The sequence below is a fragment of the Mustelus asterias genome, chromosome 14 (assembly GCF_964213995.1).
Source record: "Mustelus asterias chromosome 14, sMusAst1.hap1.1, whole genome shotgun sequence".
Taxonomy (NCBI): Eukaryota; Metazoa; Chordata; class Chondrichthyes; order Carcharhiniformes; family Triakidae; genus Mustelus; species Mustelus asterias.
In genome coordinates this window covers 9,977,957-10,004,925 of record NC_135814.1, presented here as the reverse complement: position 1 = coordinate 10,004,925, position 26,969 = coordinate 9,977,957, and the positions used below count along the sequence as shown (strand labels likewise).

The 26,969-nt window shown below is 43.0% G+C and overlaps 1 protein-coding gene across 6 annotated transcripts in view; it reads right to left on the bottom strand.

Moving 5' to 3' along the window:
- hspbap1 (hspb associated protein 1) overlaps positions 1-26,969 on the bottom strand; it is a 90,960-nt gene that overhangs the window by 27,876 nt on the left and 36,115 nt on the right. For all 6 annotated transcript variants that reach the window (XM_078227883.1, XM_078227886.1, XM_078227887.1 and 3 more), the window contains 2 exons: positions 17,108-17,244; positions 8,604-8,775 (listed from right to left, as the gene is read on the bottom strand). In XM_078227883.1, the coding sequence (XP_078084009.1) occupies positions 8,604-8,775; positions 17,108-17,244 (309 nt within the window). The remainder of the gene's footprint in view (positions 1-8,603; positions 8,776-17,107; positions 17,245-26,969) is intronic.

Sequence of the window (26,969 nt, the reverse complement as noted above, 5' to 3'; positions counted from 1 at the left end):
AGAAACCCTGAGGTATATTATGATGTGGAGATGCCGGTGTTGGACTGGGTGGACAAGATGAGAGGTCACACAACTCCAGGTTATAGTTTATTTGAAATCACAAGCTTTCAGGCGACATCACCTGACAAAGGAGCAGCACTCCAAAAGCTTGTGATTTCAAATAAACCTGTTGGACTATAACCTGGTGTCGTGTGACTTCTCATCAAGGTATTTTTGAAGCCAGACTAGACCACAACAATTTGCTATTTTGGCATTAGTGTGAGAATAAGGTGTTTCACTCCAGGCATGATTCTACAGGCAAACTAGGAAGCTTTTATCAAAACAATCTTTATTTAACAACACAGTTTAACTACAACAAATTAGCTTAACCTTTAACAATTGTACAGTACTTAAACATGACAAGGCACAAGTCTTAACTGCTAACTTATTGCTATGAATTCCAATTGAAGCAATATTTCTCTTATAGACTTAAACCCCCCCTTTTATAATTAGTTAGCAAATCACAGGCATACTTGCTATGACTTAAGTTACCAGAGAGGTCTTTTCAGAAACTGCTTTCTTCTGGCAGTCCTGGCGACTGCTTGAAACTGAAATCTTTCCTTCGTGCAAGCTTAGCTCCTCCCATTAATCATATGACTCTCAATCAACCTAATTAAAACTCTACTCTGAAACCCCAGGGGGGAATCGAAGTAAGCACAAATGCATTAGCTCTGCTAAAAGAAACACTCCAGGTCTAAAATTAGTACTTCTCTTGTGCTCCCAGCTATTAACTTAAAGGTTTTCCTGGACAAATCAGCACCTGCAAAACCAATCTGAATTCTAAACATACTCCTTACAAGAAATGTGATATAAATATATTTATTAAAGGTACAGTATCATCATACATCGCACTAATGTGCCTTAACTGCAAGCACTGGACAGCTGCTTTACTGCATCTTTACAAGAACAAAGAATGGGCTGGGTAGCTGCAGTTTAAAAACCAGCACAAGCACAAGGGCCAAATAGCCTAATTCTGTGCTGGAATTTAAATATGATTCTATGATTCTATGATTCTATAATTTCTGAGAGGTTTTCAATTCCCACACCAACTCTAGCTTTGAGCCTTCAGGGAGTGAAAACATGCTAACATGAATCAAATGATGCGAGTCTGTTCTCTGGTTCTGTGCACATAATTTTTCAACTTCACATTTGCTGGAAAAATATCTGAAATTTTCAGTCAAGTACCCTCTGGAAATAAAGAACTTGTGTTTCTATTACACCTTTCACAACAGCAAGCAGTCTTAAAGGGCTTTAGGGCCAGCAAAGTACATTTGAAGTGTTGTTCCTCCTGTACTGTAAGCAACCAGTTTGTGCATAGCAAGCTCCCACAAACAGCAGTGGAATAATGGCCAGAAAATCAGTGTTTTCATTAAAGTGATGTTGGGTGTGACCATAACCATAAGACATAGGAGCAAAATTAGGCCACTCGGCCCATCGAGTCTGCTCCGCCATTCAATCATGGCTGATATTTTTCTCATCCCCATTCTTTTGCCTTTTCCCCATAACCCCTGATCCCCTTATTAATCAAGAACCTACCTATCTCTGTCTTAAAGACACTCAGTGACCTGGCCTCCACAGCCTTCTGCAGCAAAGAGTTCCACAGATTCACCACTCTCTGGCTGAAGAAATTCCTCCTCATCTCTGTTTTAAAGGATTATCCCTTTAGCCTGAGGTTGTGAGAAAAGTCTTGGTTAGGAATCCAGATTCTAAGTACAAATGAGTATGGCGGATAGGAGGCAAGACAGTGTCGCAAAGAGACCCTGGACTGAAGGAGGAGGATTAGGTTAGAAAAGCTAACAGGGGGAGGGAGCATCTGGAGGAAAGGGGGGGGGGGCATCTGGAGGAGGAGGGGGGGGGTGCAAAAAGGTACCAGTGATGGAGGCGATGCCTCTACTCTACTTTCCTGCCAGAGCAGTTTAACCTGCCGGGTTTCCGCCCGGTCCCTGACCTTTTTCTGCTGGCCTCATACTTGGGTACTTGAAGCAAAAGCACCAAGTTTCACCCTTCTCTTGTAAAATGGCTGACAGGTCAGCGGTGAGAAAGCAGGCAGCAGGAAAGCCACCCGGTGAATTTTACAGGCCCCCATCCCGTATTGCAGTGCTCTGTCCATGGATTCTGAATGAACAGCAGTATATGTCAGAGATATCTAAATTCCATTCTTCCAATTATCCGTGCCCACCTTTCCACTGACTGGTGGATACAATTCAACTTATCAAGGCACCACAAAATCTTGAAGACTGCTTAACCTTTTCAGTTCCAGATAACAAGACCCAATTTCTCAAGTTTGCTTTCATTGCTGCAATCACCCCCTCCCTAACCCCCACCCCCTTGACTGATAGGCACCAATGCCATTGGTTATATAGTTGAGGAAGGATTAGCACTGCTGCCTCACAGTGCCAGGGACCAGGGTTCGATTCCCAGCTTGGATCACTGTCCGTGTAGAGTTTGCACATGTCTGCGTGGGTTTCGTCCGGGTGCTCCGGTTTCCTCCCACAGTCCAAAGATGCTAGGGTTAGGTGGATTGGCCGTGCTGAATAGCCCCTTAGTGTCAGGGGGACTAGCTAGGCTAAATGCATGGGGTTATGGGGATAGGATTGTGGATGGTGCAAACTCAATGGGCTGAATGGCCTCCTTCTGCACTGTAGGATTCTATACGTTGGTGCTCACTGGCATCTAAACTATACTGAGCCAAGGGCAACGTTGCAAAGATGGATGGAAAAGGTGGCACTGGACTCCCAAGTTTTCAGAACAAGCTTTGCCTCTCTTATCACTGAAGGGAATCAACAGCTCCATGAATATTATTGTACGCATGACTGAAGGGGCAATTTGAGGAGTTCAAATCAAAACAAAGCTCAGTATAATGTGTATTATTTCCATGACACAGTTTCTGCAGTCAGCAGCAAAACGACAGCATTCACTGTCAATCTCAAAAAAAGCTGCCTACAAAGACCCTGTGAGGCATGGATTTCACCTTTCTCAATGTGAATTTCATTCTGCCACTAGCGATGGGACGTCTCCTGGCCCTTGTCATAAAGCAGCCAATCACACTGAAGAATTCACACAGACAGCAAACCAGGAGGTAACAAGATAAGTTCTATCATCCACTTTTGATAATTTTATGGGAAGTGAAATAAAGACTGGGAGTTACACGAAGTTGTGGTAGAAGCTGAACTAACAATCAAACTTAACAACATTTTAATGTGTAAAAGAAATGGAGAAATTTGACAATGTACAAAAATAAAATTACTTTTGGGGCTAGCGAGGCCATTCAGAAATAATTGGGACTTAGTTTATTATTCAAAGCTAAATTATGCCTCATTCAACAAACATGACCTTTTGAAGGGTTTTTACAGCGACAATGACTACCTAAGTGTGGAAGTTCATGTCAATTCAGTGAAGGATCAGGGAATCACTGGCAGTAATATTCGCACCACCCAAGTGCCAGGCAATAACCATCTCCAACAGGAGAGAATTTAACCATCTCTCCTCGACATTCAATGACATTACCATTGCTAAATTCCTCACTGGCAACATCCTGGACCCATTGACCAGAAACTGAACTGGAATAGCCATGTAAATATTGTGACTACAACAGCAGATTAGAATTTGGGAATTCCGCTGCGAGTAACTCACCTCCTCACTTCCCAAAGCCTGTCACCAGTCACGAGTGAGATGGAACATCCTTTACTTGCTTGGATGAGAGCAGCTCCATTAACTCTCAGAAAGCTGGACACCGTCAGGACAAAGCAGCCCGCTTGATTGGCAACCCATTCACCACTTTAAACGCTCAATCGCTCCACCACTGACGCAGAATAGCAACAATATGCACCATTCACAAGATGCATGGCAGCAGCTTCGACAACTCCTTTCAAACCTGCGACACCTCCCACCTCAAAGGGCGGCAGAAACACCATCACCTGCAGGGAACACCACCAGCTGCAAGTTCCCCTCCAAGTCCCACACCATGCTGACTCGGAACGATATCACTGTTCCTTCAGTCTCACTGGTCAACATTGTGGAACTCCTTACACTGTGGGTATAGCTACACCAATTCCTCAAGGCAGTGGTTCTCAAGGGCAATTAGGGATGGCAATAAGTTCTGGCTCAGCCAGTCACACACTGTAAAAAAACTTCTAGTTTTTTGTGTTTACGCCATCCTAAAGTTGCTGTCAGTTTCCCAGGGTATTCAGGATGAACTCTGACAGTTTCATCAACTGTAAGATCCAAGCCCATATGAATTTTGTTAGAAACTAAAAGGCATTCAATTAAAACTAATGCAACCCCGAGATTGAGCTCTCACCTATTTGGTGGGAAGCCAAAGTTCTGAGCTATTATGAGTTGCATACATACCAGATTCCAACATTTGACGCAGAGTAGCATCATAATAAAATTCACGCAACAAAACTGACTTTTCCCAATCGATTTCAGCATTGCCATAAAAATAAAATAACTACCTCTGCCCAAGCAGAATGTGCGCTCTCAGAGCATATCCAATATTTAATCAGTTTTGCTTTCACCATACAATGTTTGGGGTCTTTGTTGTCATGCCTGGTCCATACTAAACAATACTGTTTGAACAATGATAATTGTATTACAAAGTGAGAATATTCAAACATAAAAATCACTCAGCCATATAGACATCTCTTTAAACTGCACTTTCTCTCTGGTCCAGTCTTGGCCTATTTCAATACTATTAAAAAAATGCAGACAGTGGAGATTTTCTCAAAGATATTTTGTCTTTCTTGTCATGGTCCCAAATTCTGGATAGGTCAACAACAGTGTTCAAAGCCATAATAAATCTAAATATTGAATATTACTGTGATCTTTAAGCCAACTTCAGACTAAAAACAAAGTGAAATCAGGACAAGATGATTTAACTGCACCACAGATTCTGGGCTCAACGAGTGAGTACACCATGTGGTGCAATATCAATTTAAATGCTAGATTTGGTCACACCTGCAGGACTACAGAGTCCTGGAGCTAGATTTTCCCAAGAGCTCAGGAAAATACAACTTGCATGGTTTTGTGCATTCCGAAACGCACATATAGCTTTGCCCAGGATTTTCGTTTTTCCCCAAAGGAATCAGATTCATAACGCATTTTGAAAACTGTGATTGAGTTCATGAGGAGCGTGGGTGCGGAGGTAGGCCAGTTAGAAGGTCTAGTTCAGTTCTCCAACCAAGTAACCTAAGTCCCAATATCAATTAAAGGTCTCTTAAATTTCACCCCTCATCTCTATCACCCTCCCACACATTCCCCTTATGACCTAATCACACCACATCGTCTCAGTTGACCCACGCCACCCCATGCACTCTCAGGTATACCATCTCACCGATCCCACCCAAGGCCCCCTCAAATCATCATTGCCACCCCATGCCCTTCGGGTCACCCATGCTTGTCCCCCATGCAACCTACTATCTTCTTAGAATGCCCTTGCCACCATCCCCCAAGATTGCCCCCATGATACCCAATGCCCCTTCAGGTTGCCCATGCCAACTCCCATGTCCACCCCATGTAGCATCAGGTCACCCATGCCATCCCGTCCCACCACAGGTCCTTTCAGATCATCCAATCATAACCACTCATACACTCTGCGCCATGTACATCATCAGGAGCCGAGGAATAGCAATTAGAGTTACTTCAAAATCACTGGAAACAATCTCTACCAATCTAATAAAGCCTGAATTTTCACTATCATTGATAATGCAAAGAAAAAACTACATTGCTGCAGAAAGATTCTAACTCTTTAAGTGCCCATTAGGTTTGTAAACAAACAAGAAACCACAATGGCATATTACTCGTATTATAGCCTCAAAGTTTCAATCGTTCTTGGATCAATATATCATCTGTTCAACTGAAGCCATTATTAGCTTTTGCAACCCAAACAAGCATTCATATTGGCTACAGCTGTCAAAACTATTGCTTGAAACTGCCAGAACAGGATAGTGCCCCAATTCCATTTCAAAGCAGAGTGCTGGTCAATCAAAGGAAAGAAGCAGGGAAAGAGATTTCTTGCAACTTTTTTCAGAAGCTTTTTAAAAAGAAAACTGTCAGACCTGTCAGTCAATTTATATCACATCACAAAACAAGAGGCTAACAGGACATTCTGTTTTAACATTTTAATGCATTATGGCACTTTCTTCAATGGAAAAAGTATTGTAATTGATAGCAATATTTACAGAATGGTGGTCAATTTAAGGGTCAACTTACCTTTGCAGGACAGAACCCTTTGATGAATCACTGTATTAAAAAATACATTACAGTCCAGCATCTAATAATTTGAAAGTGTTAAGCCATTTTACATTTAACATTTAGGATGCTTCTGACTCCTCAGCAAGCTTTTCCCCCAGTGATCACAAACTCTCTTGAGGAGGTTTTTTTTTTAGGGCTTCCAAAAAACATACTAGCATGCGAAAATTGAGAGAAAGAAATGTAATTTTCCTGTGCTCCTCACAATGGGGACCTTAACCTCAGAAGAGGTGCGTAGGCATTTTGCAAAAGGCCACATCAAAATTGTGTGGAGTCAAAAAGGCAGAGGAAAATTGAATTTCCCGAAAATAAAAACTAAGTTCAGGGTTTCAAGACCTGATTCATACCTCCATTGGAAAACAAAAATCTAGCCCGTTTCCTTACCTAAGGAATTATATACTTGCCTTAAAGGGAGTGTAATGAAGGTTCAATAGACTAATTCCTGGGATGACAGGATTGTCCTTTGAGAAGAGATTGAGCAGACTGGGCTTATATTCCTAAAGGTCTACGCCAATATGAGGGCTTGCACTGAAACACACAATTCTTGAGGAGCTTGACACAGCAGACGCTTAGAGGATGTTTCTCCTGGCTGGAGAGTCTCTAATGAATCTCTGAAAAAGGAATTATCTATTTAGGATTGAGCCGAGAAGAAATTTCTTCACGTTATGTCTTGTGAATCTCTGGAATTCTCTGCCCCAGGGAACTGTGAATGACAGTCAGTGAGCATATTCAAGACAGAGATCAAAATAATTTTGGATACTAAATGAATCAAGGGATATGGGAATAGGCCAGTAAGTGGAGCTGAGGCAGATGATCATATCGAATGGCAGAGCAGGCTGAATGCCCTACTCTTTCACGCATATCTTAACAACACTTGATCTGGTTTGAATGACCCATTTTCAACTGAAGAGGTGATGAGGACTTCCATGCTAAGTTGTGAGGGTGACAGGAAAAACATGAAAGAACTGATTAGAATTCCACATGGACTTTTAATCGAGCACAAGCAGCTATATTGTGCCACTTCCCATGAGGAGAAATACAACCAACACCTGTTCCCCACTTCATACATAAGGAATAGTTAATAATATTATAGTAACATAGAACATTGGAGCAGGAATAGGCCATTCGACTCTTTGAGCCTGCTCCGCCATTCAACATGATCATGGATAATCCTCCATCTCAACACCATACACCCATGCTCTCTCCATAATCCCTTAATATCATTTGGAGTCCCTTTAGAGTCTAGAAATCTATTTCATTCTTTAATATATTCAGTGACTTGGCTTCCACAGCCTTCTGTGGTAGAGGATTCCACAGGTTCAGCAACCTGAGTGAAGAAGTTTCTCCTCATCTCATTACTGGGGCGGCACAGTGGCACAGTGGTTAGCACTGCTGCCTCACAGCACCAGGGACCTGGATTCGATTCCTGGCTTGGGTCACTGTCTGCGTGGAGTTTGCGCATTCACCCCCCATGTCTGCGTGGGTTTCCTCCGGGTGCTCCTGTTTCCTCCCACAATCCAAAGACGTGCTGGTTAGGGTGCTTTGGCCATGCTAAATTCTCCCTCCATGTAGCCGAACAGGCGCCGGAATGTGGCGACTAAGGGATTTTCACAGTAACTTCATTGCAGTGTTAATGTAAACCTACTTATGACTAATAAATAAACTTATAAACAACTTTTTAAATATCAGTGTCACTGATTGACACTGGAGTGCTCCTGGCACCCAAGGAAAGTCCTCTGAAGATATCCACTATCACATTCTAGGGATGGGAGACAATTGGGACCTTGCCTGTGTTATCCAGACCCTGAAAACAATTTGAAATAACCCTTCCCTCTCTTGAAGACACTGGTTCTATGAGGACTACTCACTAAACATCATAAGATAATCCAACGACAACTTGCATTTATATTGCACACTGTAAAATTTGGCACTGATCTCGGAGAGATAAGATTAGGAGGGACAAGGCCATGGGGGGGATTTGAAAACAAGGAGGAAGGTGTTCAAATTGAAGCGCTTCCAGGAGTGACACATGAAGTTAACTTGATGTGAGTGAGGATATAGATTGCAGAGTTTGGCATAAGCTCAAGTTTATGTGGGATAGAAGATGGAAGGCCAGTCACAAGGATATTGGGATGTTCTAGAGTTAACAAAGGCATGAACAAAGGTCTCGGGGCTAAAACTGAGAAATGAAATGAATTGCAATGCATCATTCACAACAATAATTCAACAAGCCATGATCTAATGGAATTTCAGAACAGGCTGAATAGCTTACTCGTGGTTCCTCCAAAAAATTCTAGCAAAGTTCACAATCTTACCTCTCCTGGGTGCAAAGTCACAACATGTGGTTGAACTCCACGAAATCGAGGGAAGCGCTCCAAATCTGGGTTGACCACATTCACACTACTGAATATACTGGACTCTTCATAAGGAATTCGAGTGGGATACAGGAAGGAGGTGCCTTCCGGAGGGAAGAGATGCCATTTCTTTCTGTAAATACATACATTTTAACTTTCCTTAATTAATTCAATGAGAAAAACGTCATGTATAGTACTTAAAAAGGTATTTTCCTTAAGACTAATCACTCTATCTCTCAGACTGTACATATTCTCCAGCTGGTGGCAAACTCTCCACTAAGGTTAGAGCCATTCTGACTCCAGGATAGTCACTCAATTGTCCTTCCATCCCTGTAAGAGGCACCTGACCTCTGTTTGGCATCTCTCCACCGCAGCAACATCAATGGGAACCTGCAATTCTGTCCTGTCCCCCATTCCCCCCAATCGAAATATACATTTAAATTTCTTGTGTCATTTTTTTAAGGAACAAACCAAACTTGGATTTTTAACAAACTTTTAGTGAATAGTAGGGTTAGGGCATATCCGCAGAGAGAAGGGATAAATGGAATAGTTTCAAATCGACAGGCTGCAACTAGTGGGGTGCCCAGCAAGGGTAATTGCAGGGGCCTCAGCTATTTACAATCTATATTAATGACTCAAGACGAAGAGGCAGGGGTTAATGTATCAATGTTTCTGATGTTACCTGGTGAAAATGTAAACTATGTAAGAGGACACAGAGAGGTTGCAAAAAAGATGTAGAGAGGTCAAGTAATCGGGCGTCAAGGTGACAGATGTTGTATATGGTGGGGAAAATGTAGGGTGTAGGGTTATTTATTTTGGTCATGAGAATAGAAAAGCAGAGGCATGAAATTTATACTTGGTACAAGGAGCACAAAGTTAGCATGCAGATACAGCAAGCAAATAGGAGGACAAATAGTATGGTGGTCTTCATTGCAAGGGGGCTGGAGGACAAGAACAAGGACTCTGGTGAGACCATGCCTAGAAAGCATAGAAACTTGCAGCACAGGAGGCCATTTAAACTATAATGTCTGCATGGGCCAGCAGGCAGCCATCCAGTCTAATCCCACTTTTCAGATCTTGGTCTGTACCCTTGTAGATTATGGCTTATTCAAGTAATTATAAATGTTATGAAACTTTTTTTGCCACTCTTCCAGGCAGTGAGTTCCAGATTGCAAGCCCTTGTATTCATTGGCCCAGGCACAGAACACAAGTATCCCATATGCCTGGAGTACTGAATGCAATTTTGGTCTCCATATACTTGCCTTGGAAGAAGTACAATGAAGGTTAATGAGGTTGGCGCTAGGATCAGAGTTGTCCTATAACAAAAGGCTGCGCAAACACTGTGGAATTTAGGAGAGAGGTGATCACATTGAAAAATACAAGATTTTGAAGGGGCTAGACAGGGTAGGCACTAGATGGTATTTCCCCTCGCTGGGCAATCTAGGACATGGGACACATGGATAAGGGACTGATCATTTAGGAATAAGGTGAGAATTTTGAAAAATTCAGGTGACTGTGAATCTTTGTAGTTGTCTACCCAGAGGGCTACAGATAAAGTTAAAGTTTATTTATTCGTCACAAGTAAAGCTTACATTAACACTGCAATGAAGTTACTGTGAAATTCCCCTAGTCGCCACAGTCCAGTGCCTGTTCGGGTCAATGCACCTAACCAGCACGTCTTTCAGAATGAGAGGGGAAACCAGAGCACCCAGAGGAAACCCACGCAGACATGAGGGGAACATGCAAACTCCACACAGACAGAGACCCAAGCTGGGAATCGAACCCAGGTCCCTGGCGCTGTGAGGTGCCAGTGCTAACCACTGTGGCGCCCCAGATGTTCCATTGTTCAGTATATTCAAGGCTGATAGATCCTGATCGCAGAGAAAATCGAGGGATATGGGGAGGGGGCAAGAAAAGGAGCTGAGGCACAAAATCAGTGATAATCGTACTGAAAGGCAGAGCAGGCTTAAGAAGCCACATGCTCTGCTTCTGCTCCTATTTCTTATGTTCTTATATTGCTTCTTTACTTGAGCATCTAGTGCTGGCATCAAAGACTTCCAGCTCAGATATCGCGCTGAGTAAATCGCTCCTTCTTGTTCTGGAGTCAAATCCTCAGAAGACCTAGTGATCTTACTGTCACCGCCCACACCTTACTTGCTGAGTATGATTGACAATTTGAGTGTCAAATTACAGCAATTTTTGTGCTGTGGCTCCATGCTTACTATTTTCTGACTTAAGGGTGTCCTAAGTACATTTTACATACAGCAAACTAGATCAGGGAAACCTTCGGCCAATTACCCTGGGCTGTATTTAAATCCACATCTCAACAGTGAATTGACAACACTCTAAACCACAGCACCATCCTGTCACTGAACTGAAGAGATAATTGCTAAAAGCTGTTGATTTTCAGTAAATTGCCTTTACAGTAAAGGAATAATTCATCCAAGAGACAGGAGTTCGACCATAAATTGCAGGTCTTTTTAAAATTAAGGTATATTGTCAGGGAAGGGATAAACCAAGATACATGACTCACCTTTCAGCTGGGGTAATGGTGCAAGACCAAAGGAACTGGGAATAAAATATATTATTTTGGTGGTGAAAGAGGATGAATGGGAGAGAATGTTACATCAGGTTGTCAGAGAGGCTCGTAAAAAATACTTGCCTCCTATTATTTTGACTCTTATAATGATTGCAACATGAAGCAAGCAAAAATAGTAAATGATCTAAGTGGTAAATATCAGCAGCCCAAAATGTATTCAGACCTTCTTCCACTGCCTCAGCTTACACCAAGCCTTGTTGCAGTTCAGTAAATATTCGCGAGGACTACTTCAACTCAGTCACAAAACCAAGCCTGGATAAAACTACTTAAAAATCTCTGCCAAAATTTCCAAACTCATTCGAGACTTGGCTCAAGAGACAGGTCTAGTAGATGGGTTGACATTGTTGCACACCGCAGGAACAAGTCTTTATTTTATTCACCACCTCATAACTCATAAGTGGTTACATAAGTGGTTAGCACTGCTGCCTCACAGCGCCGGGGACCCAGGTTCGATTACCGGCTTCGGTCACAGTCTGTGTGGAGTCTACCCGTTCTCCCCATGACAACTTGGGTTTTCTCCGGGTGTTCCGGTTTTCCTCCCACAGCCCAAAAGATGTGCGGGTTAGGTGAATTGGCCATGATAAATTCTCCCTCAGCGTGCCCGAACAGGCGCCGGAATGTGGTGACTAGGGGATTTTCACAGTAACTTCATTGCAGTGTTAATGTAAGCCTTACTTGTGACTAATAAATAAACTTTTTTTGTTAAACTCGAAAAAAATGATCCCTATCTGATTTCAAAGTCATCTTCCAAAGTTGTACCGAGCCAGTTCATTCAAACAAACAACAGATGAGTTTTTTTAGATTGTGGTCCAACTTCAGCAACTTTCGTCCCTACTTTTGTTCAACCAAAATCAAATTACCGAACCTTTTGGACAGAGCAAGTAACAGGATTGTTCTATAACAACAGGAGTCCAGATGTATCTCCCATATGCCCATGGGACATGGCCAAAGCTTCCTCAGAGATGCAGTCATTTACGACGCATCTACTTGCAAAACATTTGAAGTTGAAACAGATTCAGAATCTTGAAAAATGAGAATTTGAAGCCCTGGAGAAATTACATAAACCAAGCAGATTGTATACAACTTAGTTAAATCTGTAATGCAACCCAGCGCACTCTTCTAACAAAGCAGAATGTTTCCTCATGTAAAAACAGAAAGTGCTGAAAAACCTCCACAGATCTGGCAGCATCTGTGGAGAGAGAAACAAAGTTAATGAGTCAAAACTTCCAACTAGTGTCAGAAAGCAATGGCCCCACTCGAATTATAAGACTTTAATGCGCATTTGGGCGCTCTTGAAAACTGTGCTGAAAGCTCCGATGGCAGGAGCTACTTGGAGGCTATAATAAAAGAGTCATCACAGGGTAGAGCGCAGTCTAGCTTCTGCAGATTCAGGGAGGCCGTGCCCCCTTTTTTTTTTACTGCGCTGACTGTTGTAAAGCAGGTAAGCTTAAAAAGAGCCCAGTGAAATTGACAGGCCAGGGAGAAGGTAAGTATCCAAGGTAAGTGGTTGAGATTTGGGTGGTTGGGTGGGTTGGAGTCAGGTGTGGGGATGATCGGAGGTCAGGGGATCCAATGGGTATGGGGTCGGAATGAGAGTCAGGCCCATGAGTTGGTGGGGGTGGGGTGGGGAGGTTGGTTCCATTTGGGTGGGGGCCAGCCAGTGAAAATCCCATGGGGGTTTAGGAAGTGGGGAATACTGTCATGGGGGCAGGATAATTAGTTGTGGGGAGGGAGTGGGGAAGTCCCAAGGGGGGGCAGAAAACTGTCTGGGTATTTAAAATAGGTATGCTGATGTTAGAAGTGGTTTTACTTCTTCTAAGTTTCTCTGAGTAACTATTAGCGTTACCGTAGCAGAACCATCCAAAGTTATTATAGAACATAGAACATAGAACATAGAAAGCCACAGCACAAACAGGCCCTTCGGCCCACAAGTTGCGCCGATCACATCCCCACCTCTAGGCCTATCTATAGCCCTCAATCCCATTAAATCCCATGTACTCATCCAGAAGTCTCTTAAAAGACCCCAACGAGTTTGCCTCCACCACCACCGACGTCAGCCGATTCCACTCACCCACCACCCTCTGAGTGAAAAACTTACCCCTGACATCTCCTCTGTACCTACCCCCCAGCACCTTAAACCTGTGTCCTCTCGTAGCAACCATTTCAGCCCTTGGAAATAGCCTCTGAGAGTCTACCCTATCCAGACCTCTCAACATCTTGTAAACCTCTATCAGGTCACCTCTCATCCTTCGTCTCTCCAGGGAGAAGAGACCAAGCTCCCTCAACCTATCCTCATAAGGCATGCCCCCCAATCCAGGCAACATCCTTGTAAATCTCCTCTGCACCCTTTCAATGGCTTCAACATCTCTCCTGTAATGAGGTGACCAGAACTGCGCGCAGTACTCCAAGTGGGGTCTAACCAGGGTCCTATAAAGCTGCAGCATTATCTCCCGACTCCTAAACTCAATCCCTCGATTAATGAAGGCCAGTACGGCGTACGCCTTCTTGACCGCATCCTCCACCTGCGAGGCCGATTTAAGAGTCCTATGGACCCGGACCCCAAGGTCCTTCTGATCCTCTACACTGCTAAGAATGGTACCCTTCATATTATACTGCTGCTTCATCCCATTGGATCTGCCAAAATGGATCACCACACACTTATCCGGGTTGAAGTCCATCTGCCACTTCTCCGCCCAGTCTTGCATTCTATCTATGTCTCGCTGCAACTTCTGACATCCCTCCAAACTATCCACAACACCACCTACCTTGGTGTCGTCAGCAAACTTACCAACCCATCCCTCCACTTCCTCATCCAGGTCATTTATGAAAATGACAAACAGCAAGGGTCCCAGAACAGATCCCTGGGGCACTCCACTGGTCACTGACCTCCATGCAGAGAAAGACCCCTCCACAGCCACTCTCTGCCTTCTGCAGGCAAGCCAGTTCTGGATCCACAATGATTTAAATCATTTCGTAGGATGGTTCCCAGCACTAATTGTCCTTGGGAAGTTAATGCTTCTGACAGTTGCCATGCAAGGGGAGGAGATGGCCTAGTGGTATTACCGCTAGACTATTAATCCAGAAACTCAGCTAATGTTCTGGGGACCTGGGTTCGAATCCTGCCGCATGAGATGGTGGAATTTGAATTCAGCAAAAAAAAAAATCACTGGAATTATGAATGTACTGATGACTGTGAAACCATTGTCGATTGTCAGAAAAACCCATCTGGTTCACTAATGTTCTTTAGGGAAGGAAATCTGCCGTCCTTACCTGGTCTGGCCTGCATGTGACTCCAGAGCCACAGCAATGTGGCTGACACTCAACTGCCCTCCAAGGGCAACTAGGGATGGGCAATAGATGCTGGCCTAGCCAGCGACACCCATGTCTCATAAATGAATAAAGAAAAAAATGCTTACGTGGGAAGTTGCGAGGGGGATTCCCCAGTGCATCTTTTGGTACCCCCCCAAAATCCAATGCTGGTGTCAGGAAATTATAGGCCATTGTTTCGAGTCTTGTTCAGAATTGTTCCAAAGAGGAATCGTATTGGACTCAAAACATTAACTCTGTTTTACTCTCCCCCGATGTTGCCAGACACCTGATGAGTTTTTCCAGTGCTTTGTTTTTATTTCAGATCTCCAGCATTCAAAGTAGTTTGCTTTCATATCAGATCGTTCTCTCGCTTGAGTGAGGGAAAACTGGCATCCAAAATTGTGATAAAGCTTCAAATACTCTTTTCTATAGCAGCATCCACTTGCTTGAATGTCTAACACAGTAATTGCGATCAATTAATAATGTTAATAAAGCTTGTATTCCCTTGAGTGTAGAAGATTAATGGAATATTTAATTGAGGTGTTTAAGATGATTAAAAGGATTTAATAGGATAGATAGACAGAAAGAAACTATTCCCTCAGGTGGGGTGGTCCAGAGGAAAGGTTCATTGCTATAAAATTAGAACTGAAGCCTTTCTTCACACAAAGGGTACTGGAAATCTGGAACTCCACACCTCCTCCCCCAGCCAGCTCACTACCATGTTCTCAAAAGGGGCCGGAGTGTCATTAAAAGCTGGACTTGCTAGTGACAGCAATGTCGTGTGAAATAATTTTGTTTTAAAGAATGCACCTGTTTAAGCCATTTCTAGTTTTAAACACCTCTATCAGGTCTCATCTTAGACTTTCTATTCCAAAGAACCGCAGTCTTCCCGGATTGATGAATCCTCAAAGTTCTGGTCATGTCTTTTTAAATCTAGACACATTGCATATCTTCAGGAACACTGATGGAGTTGTGTTCAGAGTATAGCCTCAATTAGGTCACATTTTATTAATTTTGGGGAGAATACATAAACATCAAGTTGTATTTATATTGCACCTTTAACATAATTAAATATCTCCAGGAGTTTCATAGAAGCTTGACAGAGCAAACTTTTACACTAAGCCACTTAAGGCGATATTAGGACAGATGGCCAAAAGCTTGGTCAATGAGGTAAGTTTCAAAGAGCTTCTTGAAGGAGGAATGAGGGGTAGAGAGGCACTGAGGCTTATAATGGGAATTCCTAAATGTAGGGGCTTGGCAGTTGAAAGAAAGCCACCAATGGTGGAGCAATTAAAAACAGAGATACTCAAGAGGCCAGAAATAGAGGAGCAGCTCAGAGAATTTTCAGGTTAAAGGAAATTTTAGAGATAGGGAGGGGGAGGTCGTGGAGGGATTTGAATGGAAGGATGAGAATTGCAAAGTTGAGGCATTGCTTAAATGGGAGCCAACACAGGTCAGCAAGCACTGGGGTGATGGATAAATGTGAATTGATTTGGGTATTAGGGTTGCATACATACACCAGTTAATTAGAGCAAGTAGCAAGTGGAGCAGCAAAGAGGAAATCTGTAGAAATGTTAATTTTTGCTTTTACAATGATTATGCATTAAAATTAGCACAGCCACAAACCTTGCCTCATAGGTTGACCAGGTGAAAACTGGCACTAGTGCAATACATTTAATTTTGTTAATTTACGTCGTGAACATATTTTGGACAGGATTCAACACTAGTATCTGACTATGGAGAGATAAATCTTCTGTGCTGTTGGCAATGCCTCAAACCCTGCTAAAGCTATAGTGGACGTGTGGGTTTAGAATCATTGAATCTTACTGCACAGAAGGAGTCCAGTGAGCCTGCTGCTCCTGTGCTGTACATCGCTGTAAGAGTTGTCCACTTAGATCCATTTACTTGGTCCTTTTAATCTTTTCTTACAGCGGTTCATTTTTGCAAACTACTGTGGATTCTTTTTCCACTGCTGTTTCTAGTAGGAAATTCGACACACTAACCAACCTCTGCATTAAAAGAGAATCTCTTAATCTCTTGCCCGGTTCTTCAAAGCAATTCTTAAAGCAGATCATTCGGTCGTTATTATATTGCTGCTTGTGGGATCTTGCCACTTGCAAATTGGCTGCATGTTTCCAACATTGCAACAATCACTTCAAAATTACTTTTTATCGGTTGAAAGCACTTTGGGAGGCCTTGCTTTATGAATGCAAGTCTTTCATTTCTTCCTTCTGAGGCGCTGAGGGTAACTGTAAGTTTCCACCCAGGACTCTGGCGATGTTTGGCTAATTTAGCAACAAACAGAAATTGAATTTAGGCTTTACAGACTGTGCACTGCTTGTTTTTTTAAATAACCCACTAAGTTACCTGGGGAAACCACAGTGCAGGTCTTCCTATTTGCCGTTTATCGACATTGCAATGTTGGGGAGGGACTGGGGAGAGGAGGAAACTCTTTCCCTGCCAGGTCAGTCAGCAACTTATGAGTAGCATGGGAAGGGGAAGTAGCAAGTAACTATTGTAATCAGGGGAAAGCCAACTAAAATGAACTTAGTTATACCTTCCTTGCACTTGCAACACCAGATTGCATCCGTAGGAATCAAGGTGACAGGGCGTGTTTGCTGCTTCACTGCCAATCCAAAGTGTGCTGTCCCGTCCATCTCTGCCAGGAAACCCAAAGTCAGACCAAATTACGTCCTACTAAAGAAATATACACATTAGTATACCATTACCGATTTTTCAAGCTTTCATTCTGCTCAGTCTCCTTGCACAACTCCTCTTAATTAGTCTCCACTGATGCTGCTCTGTATCTGAACTTCAGAAGGGATGTGGGCGGGCTCGTTAAACTGAGTACTCTCTCAGGTGGATGAAAAAATTCTCCAGTCCCACCTCAAAATAGGGAAAGGGAGTTCTCCTGGTTTCTTGGCTAATATTTATCCCTTGATCGACATCATTGAATAAAACAAACAGATCAGATGGTCATTATCGCAATGCTGATTGCATGAGCTTGCTGTGTGTGAATTAGCTGGAACATTTCTTACTTCACAACAGGAGATATGCTTTGGTGTCATTCTTGAGGTTGTGAAAGGTATTACAGAAATGCAACTCTTTCATTTTCAGAGTCAACCAAAAATAACAGATCTTCTGCTTTTCCTTGCTGTTCATTAGCTCCCACCTATTACTTCACAGGGGCAGACTGACCCTACTCTGATTTGTAGCAGGCCTTACAGCTGGATGGAGAAAGGATATGTTTATTCCATTCGCCTGACCGGGACTTGAGCCCAATTGCAAGTGAAAATACAGTGAACTAATCGGTGCACCACCCAGTCCTCCAAGACACAAACAAGATTTGACCGGACGTTTTGTCGCCTTCCCTGTCTGTATTCCACTGCCCACTTCTTCCTTTACCAAAGGAATTTGTGTCTCGAATATTGCGCTTTTCACCACATCTTATTATCAAAATCCATTTTGTCACCTACATCATGTCTAAATTAAAAGCCGGAATCTTCTGCCTGTTAACAAGCCAGTCTTGAGGGAAATTACACAAACCAATTTGTTAAGTGTAATATGTTGATGTCATCTAGGACTGATCACAACCTGAATGCTGCCAGCTGCATGAGATCATGTGTTGGTTACTTCTTGTTAATAATCAGAGCTTGTGCCAGATGCTGTGTGTTTTCAAGCATATTAATTTTTTTCTCAACAGATTCCTTGCATCAAACACATGGACCCTTTCCTTTCCAAATCCAGACTCCTTTGCAACAGAAGAATAGCAAGACTCAACCCCTCTACTCACTAATCGGTCAATTCAAGTGTCAAATTATTTCCAGTGGCAGGAGGGTCTGTAAACCAGAGGACACTGATTAGAGTAATTTGCAAACAAACCAGAGTGGGAGGCAGGAAGATGTTTTTTTAATACAGCATATTGCGATGACCTGGGATGCAGCTTTAAGAAAGAGAATGAGATATATACCTAAAGCGGAACAGATGTTCAGGACTATTGGGAAAGAGCAGAAGAAGTGGAATTAATTGGATCGCTCTTCTAAAGAGTTGACAAAGGGACAATGAGCTGAATCGTCTTCTGTGCTGTAACATTCTCTATCAACAATTCATTGCGTCATGGAGTTGCCTGCTAACAGCAGAACCCAGAATTTATAAAGGGAATTTTCCAAGTAATGTGATTAGCAGACATCTAAATAAGATCAGATATAATTAGCCCCATCATCAGGAAGCGGTTAACCTGAGTGGAGGCATACAGATGCTAATTTTGAGAGTCAGGTATGTGAGTGACATAGACTGCCCAGTATACAGTAAGCAGAATCAAAGAGAAAACCAGGGTATAATTGCCAACTCCTTGCAGAAACAAGAGAGGCAGTTTAACATTTGACAGGAAGGCAAGTTTAACATCTAACAGCAAGCCAGCTAACAGCCGAGGCCACTTTTAAAGTCTTACAGCCAAGCGAGAACAGACACCTTTGTAAAGGCAGTTTACCTATTTTCACTGGATCAGGCAAATATGCTTGCCAGACTGATTCAGCCTCCTGATATTGTGTGGTAACTATAAGCTGGATCTGACTTACAGATTTGTTTAAGGTGGATGTTGTCTGGGGAATGGGGAAGTCTTACAGAGTTCAGATATTGTAGATATAGTTTGAAACAGAATGGTGGCACAGTGGTCAGCACTGCTGCCTCACAGCACCAGGGTCCCGGGTTCAATTCCGGCCTTGGGTGACTGTCTGTGCGGGGTTTGCACTTTCTCCCCACATCTGCGTGGGTTTCCTCCGAGTGCTCCGGTTTCCTCCCAGAGTCTAAAAGACATGCTGGTTAGGTGCACTGGCCATGCTAAATTCTCCCTCAGTGTACCCGAACAGGCTCCGGAGTGTGGCGACTCGGGGATTTTCACAGTAACTTCATTGCAGTGTTAATGTAAGCCTACATGTGACACTAAAAAATAAACTTAAAAACAAGGAGTAATTTATCGATAAAATTGTGTATGTTTATTACTTCCGGTATTTACTTGTCTTATAGCATTAGAGACTGTTCGTGTACATTTGTCTTTTCTTTAATACAATAAATAGTCTTGGGTAATCGTTATACTGTTGCTGGGCTGTTTATTCTCACAGATGGTTTCACGTAACTCCTCACACCGTTCCAAAACAAAATTATGCACCACTGCAAACCGGCATCTCACGTTGAGACACCCTCACAGTTAAAATCAGCTTGGCTCGTGAAACTAGGCAAAGACAAGATAACAAGATAACAGGAAAAGACAAGTTGGTCCATCAACAAAAAATGCTGGAAGCGCTCAGCAGGTCAGGCAGCATCTGTGCAGAGAGAAACCATGTCGATGCTTCATCATCAGGTGAAAGATCATCGAGTTGAAATAGTAGCTCTCTTTCTCTCTCCATACATGCTGCCTTGTTAGGAAGTAATCAGTGACAACTTTGAATTGGATGTAATGTGACCAATGGGAACAAGATGTCAGGGTCAGTAAACCATGGAACCAATTACAGAGTGATGTAATAGTCAGCTGACCAACTGATTCACTATAAATAAGGAACTATGTAGAATTGTGGAGAGCTTGGAGTGGCCCAGGGCGGATGTTTCAAGCCTGCCCCATACCACGTTAGCCAGGGCATGATGGTTAAACACTCCCCCCCCCGCCACCGCGACCAGGCACTCAGCTGATGAAGGAGCAGCGCTCCAAAAGCTCGTGCTACCAAATAAACCTATTGGACTTTAACCTGGTGTTGTGAGACTACTTACTATGCTGCAATCAATGGGAGGTACTCTGGCTCTATGCTGGAACCAAGAAAGGTGATAGAATACTGTTTGGACATGTAAAATATCTTCATGGTACTGCTGCAACAGCTTCATTTTCTAAGTCTTTTATTTGGGATCGAAACCTGATAAAGATCAGTTGATAGCTGATTGCAATCTTCTTTTCAAAACAAATCCTCTTCCTTTGACTTCTCTAAGACATTTACTCAACGTAATGGGAGCAATAATCCAGCAGGAAAGCACTTGGACAGAAAATATACGAGCTGAAACAAAACAAGGCCGCACAGTACACGCTTCCTGATAGAAATTTATAGCTGGCGATAACTTAACTATTCTAACAGTGAGCAGGATGAAATTATGTTAACTTATAATGTTTAGCAATCAGTAAAGAAGAGCTGACTTCCTTGCTCTTAAGTTTGCTTTTAATTTCTGTTGGCAATTCATTCAAAGAGACACGCGGGACTAAATGTACCAGGAAGACATGCATCAAAGAAAACAAAGCTTGAAACTTTGGCAAGAGGATTTATCAAAAGCTAGCACAATGTCTCTCAGGAAACTCCCTGCAGCAGCTGGACATATAGACCTTATTCAGGTTGCAACTGCCACAGAATAAAAGTTACTAACCTCTAGTTGTGCATTGGGGTTTATTGCCACAGTACAGTGCAGTGGGTCTGGTCCTAGACCAGTGATGCGAAGGGCGTGAGTTCAAACCCCACGAAGGCACGTTGTGAATTTGAATTAATTTGTGGGCTGGCGCCAGGATATATCCATCTTTACTGGCACAGTGGTTAGCACTGCTGCCTCACAGCGCCAGGGTCTCGGGTTCAATTCCGGCCTCGGGTCACCGTCTGTGTGGAGTTTGCATATTCTCCCCTTGTCTGTGTGGGTTTCCTCCGGGTGCTCCTGTTTCCTCTCTCAGTCTGAAAGAAGTGCTGGTTAGGTGCATTGGCCATGCTAAATTCCCACTCAGTGTACCTGAACAGGCGCTGGAGTGTGACGACTAGGGAATTTTCACAGTAACTTTGTTGCAGTGTTAATGTAAGCCTACTTGTGACACAAATAAACAAACATTAAAACTTTTAGTTCACTGCTAGATCAGAGAAGGAAACCTGCTACGATTAACCCTAGAAATGATTCGAGTCCCACACTATGGGCAAAGAAAATGATAGAATTTTGTAAAAAGAGGCAAATCAGCTCAGCATGCCAGTGTCGACTCTTCATATTGTCGCAGATGCTGGAAATTTGACCAGAACAACTATGCAACATAAAGGCCTAAAATTCTGTACCATTTCCACATTGCTTCTAAGGAGCAATGCAATATACGTCAATCCAGTTAACGGCTTTGCATGTTAAGTGCTCCCTTCTAGTTAGAGTCATAGAGGTTTACACATGGAAACAGGTCATTCGGCCCAACTTGTCCGTGCCGTCCTTTTTTTTTAAACCACTAAGCTATTCCCAATTGCCCGTGTTTGACCCATATCCTCTATACCCATCCCACCCACATAACTGTCTAAATGCTTTTTAAAAGACAAAATTGTACCTGCCTCTACTACTACCTCTGGCAGCTTGTTCCAGACACTCACCACCCTCTGTATGAAAGAAATGCCCCTCTGGACCCTTTTGAATCTCTCCCCTCTCACCTTAATTTAAAGATTAAAATTAATTTATTAATCACAAGTAAGGCTTACATTAAAACTGCAATCAAGTTATTGTGAAATTCCCCTAAACCTAATGCCCTCTAGTTTTAGACCCCCCCCACCTTTGGGAAAAGATATTGACTATCTCGCTGATCTATGCCCCTCATTATTTTATAGACTTCTATAAGGTCACCCTTCAGCCTCCTACGCGCCAGAGAAAAAAGTCCCAGTCTATCCAGCCTCTCCTTATAACTCAATCCATCAAGTCCCGATAGCATCCTAGTACATCTTTTCAGCACTCTTTGTAGTTTAATAATATCCTTTCTATAACAGGGTGACCAGAACTGTACACAGCATTCCAAGTGTGGCTCATCAATGTCTTGTACAAGACGCCCCAACTCCTGTATTCAATGTTCTAACCAATAAAACCAAGCATGCTGAATACCTTCTCCACCATTCTGTCCACCTCTCACTCCACTTACAAGGAGTTATGAACCTGTACCCCTAGATCTCTTTGTTCTATAACTCTTCCCAACACCCTACCATTAACTGAATAAGACCTGCCCTGATTCGATCTATCAAAATGCATCACCTCGCATTTATCTAAATTAAACTCAAAAAAAAGAAAAAAGTTTACTTATTAGTCACAAGTAGGCTTACATTAACACTGCAATGAAGTTACTGTGAAATTCCCCTAGTCGCCACACTCCGACGCCTGATCTGGTTAATGCACCTAACCAGCATACCTTTCAGACAGTGGGAGAAAATCGGAGCACCCAGAGGAAACCCACACAGACAGTGACCCAAGCCGGGAATCGAACTCGGCTCCCTGGCACTGTGAGGCAGCAGTGTTAACCTCCATCTGCCATTCGTCAGCCCACTGGCCCAATTGATCAAGATCCTGTTGCAATCCCAGATAACCTTCTTCACTGTCCACTGTGCCACCAATCTTGGTGTCATCTGCAAACTTACTAACCATGCCTCCTAAATTCTCATCCAGATCATTAATATAAATGACAAATAACAGTGGACCCAGCATTGATCCCTGAGGCACACCGCTGGTCACAGACCTCCAGTTTGAAAAACAACCCTCTACAACCACCCTCTGGCTTCTGTTATCAAGCCAATTTTGCATCCAACTGGCTACCTCACCCTGGATCAGGTGAGATTTAGCCTTATTCAACAACCTACCATGCGGTACCTTGTCAAAGTCCTTGCTAAAGTCCATGTAGACAACATCAATTGCACTGCCCTCATCTACCTTCTTGGTTACTTACCCCTTCAAAAAACTCAATCAAATTTGAAAGGCATGATTTTCTACTCACAAAGCCATGCTGACTGTCCCTAATCAGTCGTTGCTTCTCTAAATGTCTCTCAGAATACCTTCTAACAATTTACCCACCACAGATGTTAGGCTCACCGACCTGTAGTTCCCAGGTTTTTTCCCTGCAGCCTTTCTTAAACAAAGGAACAACATTTGCCACCCTCCAATCTTCAGGCACCTCAGCTGTGGCTGTCTATGATTCAATTATCTCTGCAATTTCCTCTCTAGCCTCCCACAACGTCCTGGGAGACACTTCATCAGGTCCCGGAGATTTATCTACCTTGATGCACTTTAAAACTTCCAGCACCTCCTCCTCTGTAATATGTACATTCCTCAAGACATCACTATTTATTTCTCCAAGTTTCCTAACATCCATGCTTTTCTCAACAGTAAATACTGATGAGAAACATTCATTTAGGATCTCACCCATCTCTTGTGGATCCGCACATAGATAACCTTGTTGATCCTTAAAGAGGCCCTAATCTCTCCCTTGTTACTCTTTTGCCCTTTATGTATGTGTAGAATCTCTTTGGATTCTCATTTGCCTTATCTCCCAAAGCAATTTTGTGTTCCTTTTTTGTCCTCCTGATTTCTTTCTTAACTCTACTCCTACACCCTCTATACTGTTCAAGGGATCCACTTGATCCCAGCTGCCTATGCATGTCATGTGCCTCTTTCTTCTTCTTGACCAGGGCCTTAATATCCCGAATCATCCAGGGTTCCCTACTTCTATCATCCTTGCCATTCACTCTAACAGGAATGTGCTTACCCTGAACCCCGGTTAACACTCTTTTGAAAGCCTCCCACTTACCAGCCGTCCCTTTGTCCGCCAGCAGACTCCCAATCAACTTTTGAAAGTTCATGTCTAATACCATCAAAATTGGCCTTGCCCCAATTTAGCATTTTAACTTTTGGGCCAGACCTATTGCTCTTCATAGCTATCTTAAGACTAATGGAATTATGGTCACTGGTCCCAAAGTGATTCCTCACTAACACTTCTGTCACCTGCCCTTCCTTATTTCCCAAGAGGAGGTCAAGTTTTGCCCCCCTCTCTCGTCAGGCTATCCACATACTGATTGAGAAATTTAATGTTTCTTTAAGCTGAGGGAGGTAACAGTGGCTGCAGGACTCTGTGCGTGTATGCATCTGAATCAATCACTAATGTCATTGCTGATGCTGTTCGCTGTATGATTGTTTTTTTTCTGCTTGCAATGTGACTGAGTAGTGAAGGACAGTGCTGCAATGCACCATCAGGCATGCTTTCTTTTGCCCTACTTTGAAGGTGCTTTTCAGCTGCTGTAGTGCTGCTGGCCTCCCAAAGGGCACGTTAATTCTTCACCAGCTGCAAGGCAGGGACTGGCTAAGATCAGCAACCTAGAAGGTCTGTTAAAACAGCTCCTTCCTGGCAGAACATTTCAGCAGCTTTCGATTTGGCTGGCAAACAATCATTCGCCTCTCTTTAACCACTTCCTCCATTCAACACATCTTTCATCAGTGCACAAAAAGGCACAAGTTAATAGTGCCACAGTTTTAACACAAGGTGTCCATCAAAAGTAGGCTTAAAGACATTGAGCACAAAAGGTGGAGGCCCTAAAGTACGGAAGCCACCCTGTTGGATTGAGACTGGGGGCCAATCTGCCTGCCCCAGTGGTTTCTGGCAGATGTTAAAAAAGACCCCACAGCACCTGAGGAAGGAGAACAGGGAGTTTTCATGGTGTTCTGGACAACATTCTCCCACTTAACCAGCATCACCAAAAAAAAATGTACTATTGTCAGTAAAGGGGCAACATGACAGCTTTCATTGTATATCAAGTAATTAAAACAGATTTTGAAAAGATCCTTTAAAATGTGAAGTCACTAAATGTAAACTTTGTGAAAAGGAGTATTAGAACAAACAAAGGCAACGGGCGGCATGATGGCACAGTGGTTAGCACTGCTGCCTCACAGCGCCAGGGACCCGGGTTTGATTCCTGGCTTAGGTCACTGTCTGTGTGGAGTTTGCACATTCTCCCCATGTCTGAGTGGGTTTCCTCCGGATGCTCCGGTTTCCTCCCACAGTCTGAAAGACGTGCTGGTTAGGTGCATTGACCCGAACAGGCACCGGAGTGTGGCGACTACGGGAATTTCACAGTAACTTCACTGCAGTGTTAATGTAAGCCTTACTTGTGACTAATAAATAAACTTTAAATACTGCGGATGCTGGAATCAGAAACAAAAAGCAGAAAATGCTGGAGAAACTCGGGTCATCCAGACTCGAAACATTGGCTCTATTTTCTCTCTACAGATGCTGTCAGACCTGCTGAGATTTTCCAGCATTTTTGGTTTTTGTTTGTGTTTGAACAAACAGGTTTCCTACATTCCAAAAACTGATTTTGGGATGCCCCGAGTTTATAGAAGGTTTTATACAAATGCAAGTCTTTTTTTCGCTGCAGTTAATCTTCTTTGTACATTTTCTCTGTTGCTAAACATACATGACATTAGAAGGCATTGCAGTAGGCAACGCTACAATTCCTCTTGCATGCTTGTAACGTTATGGGCTTTTTTCCTTAGTCGCATTGAACCCCAGGAAAAGAGCGACAGAACAATCCTATGAACTGCCTCTCATGCTCAAAAAATCACAGTGTGTCTTTATGTGTCCAATGTCGAGGTAATTATGGCAAATCCAGGGGGGGTGAACCTTTATCAATGTTTTGGTTTACAGGTTACATCACTTGACATCATACAATTTTCTTAACTTCAAAAATATGCATCAGACTGGTTTAAGAGACATACACAAATACACACTTAACTATACTGCCTTTGGAGACAAAAAATAATAAAAGTTGCTCAATGTGAACCTTCAGAATATGGTTTCTGATTAACTTTACACACCAATTTGCTGTCTGCAACTACATCTCTCGCCTGCAACAAACTCTGATGGCTTTGAAGAAGCCAGCCTCAGATTTTGAATTGCAACAAAGGAATTGTTAAAACTGTACTTCTCAAACTCAATGACTGTTGCCAGTAAAATGCATCTACATGCACCTTGAAAAGATCAACAGGAATTGGACGGCTCAACCACTTCCTGGGGAAACAGATTAATCTGTCCAAAAACACTGGACAGTTGATGAGTCATGTCTCATCCAACAGTAACAGCACCAAACACTTACCTTCCTGGACTGAACTTGGTTTCTGGCCTGTCCTGATGTATATGTAACCAGATAGAAACATTTTCTCAAAGTGAATAAATTTAACCCAGGGTGGACTGCGGAAAGTAGGATAGAAAGCAACTACATAATCCATTATATGCTCTATTGGAACAATTCTGCCTATGACGTAGGAGCAGAGGTAGGCCATCTGGCCCAGTGAGCCTGCTCCACTATTCAATGTGGTCATTACTGGTCTAATATGAAAACCCTCAACTCAATGAGAGACTCCATACTCTGATTATACTTTCTGGTCCTCGAATCTCCCTCAAGAGGAAATAACCTCTCAGCCCTATCAAGCCCTATGAGAATCCGATATGCCTCAATAAGGTCAGCTCTCATTCTTGTAAACTCCAATGAGTACAGGCCCAACCTACTCAACCTCTCCTCATAAGAAAATCATTCTGCACCCAGGATTAACTTAGTGAACCTTTGCTGGACTGCCTCCAATGGCAGTATATCTTTCCTTAGATAAGGGGACCAAAACTGTTCGCA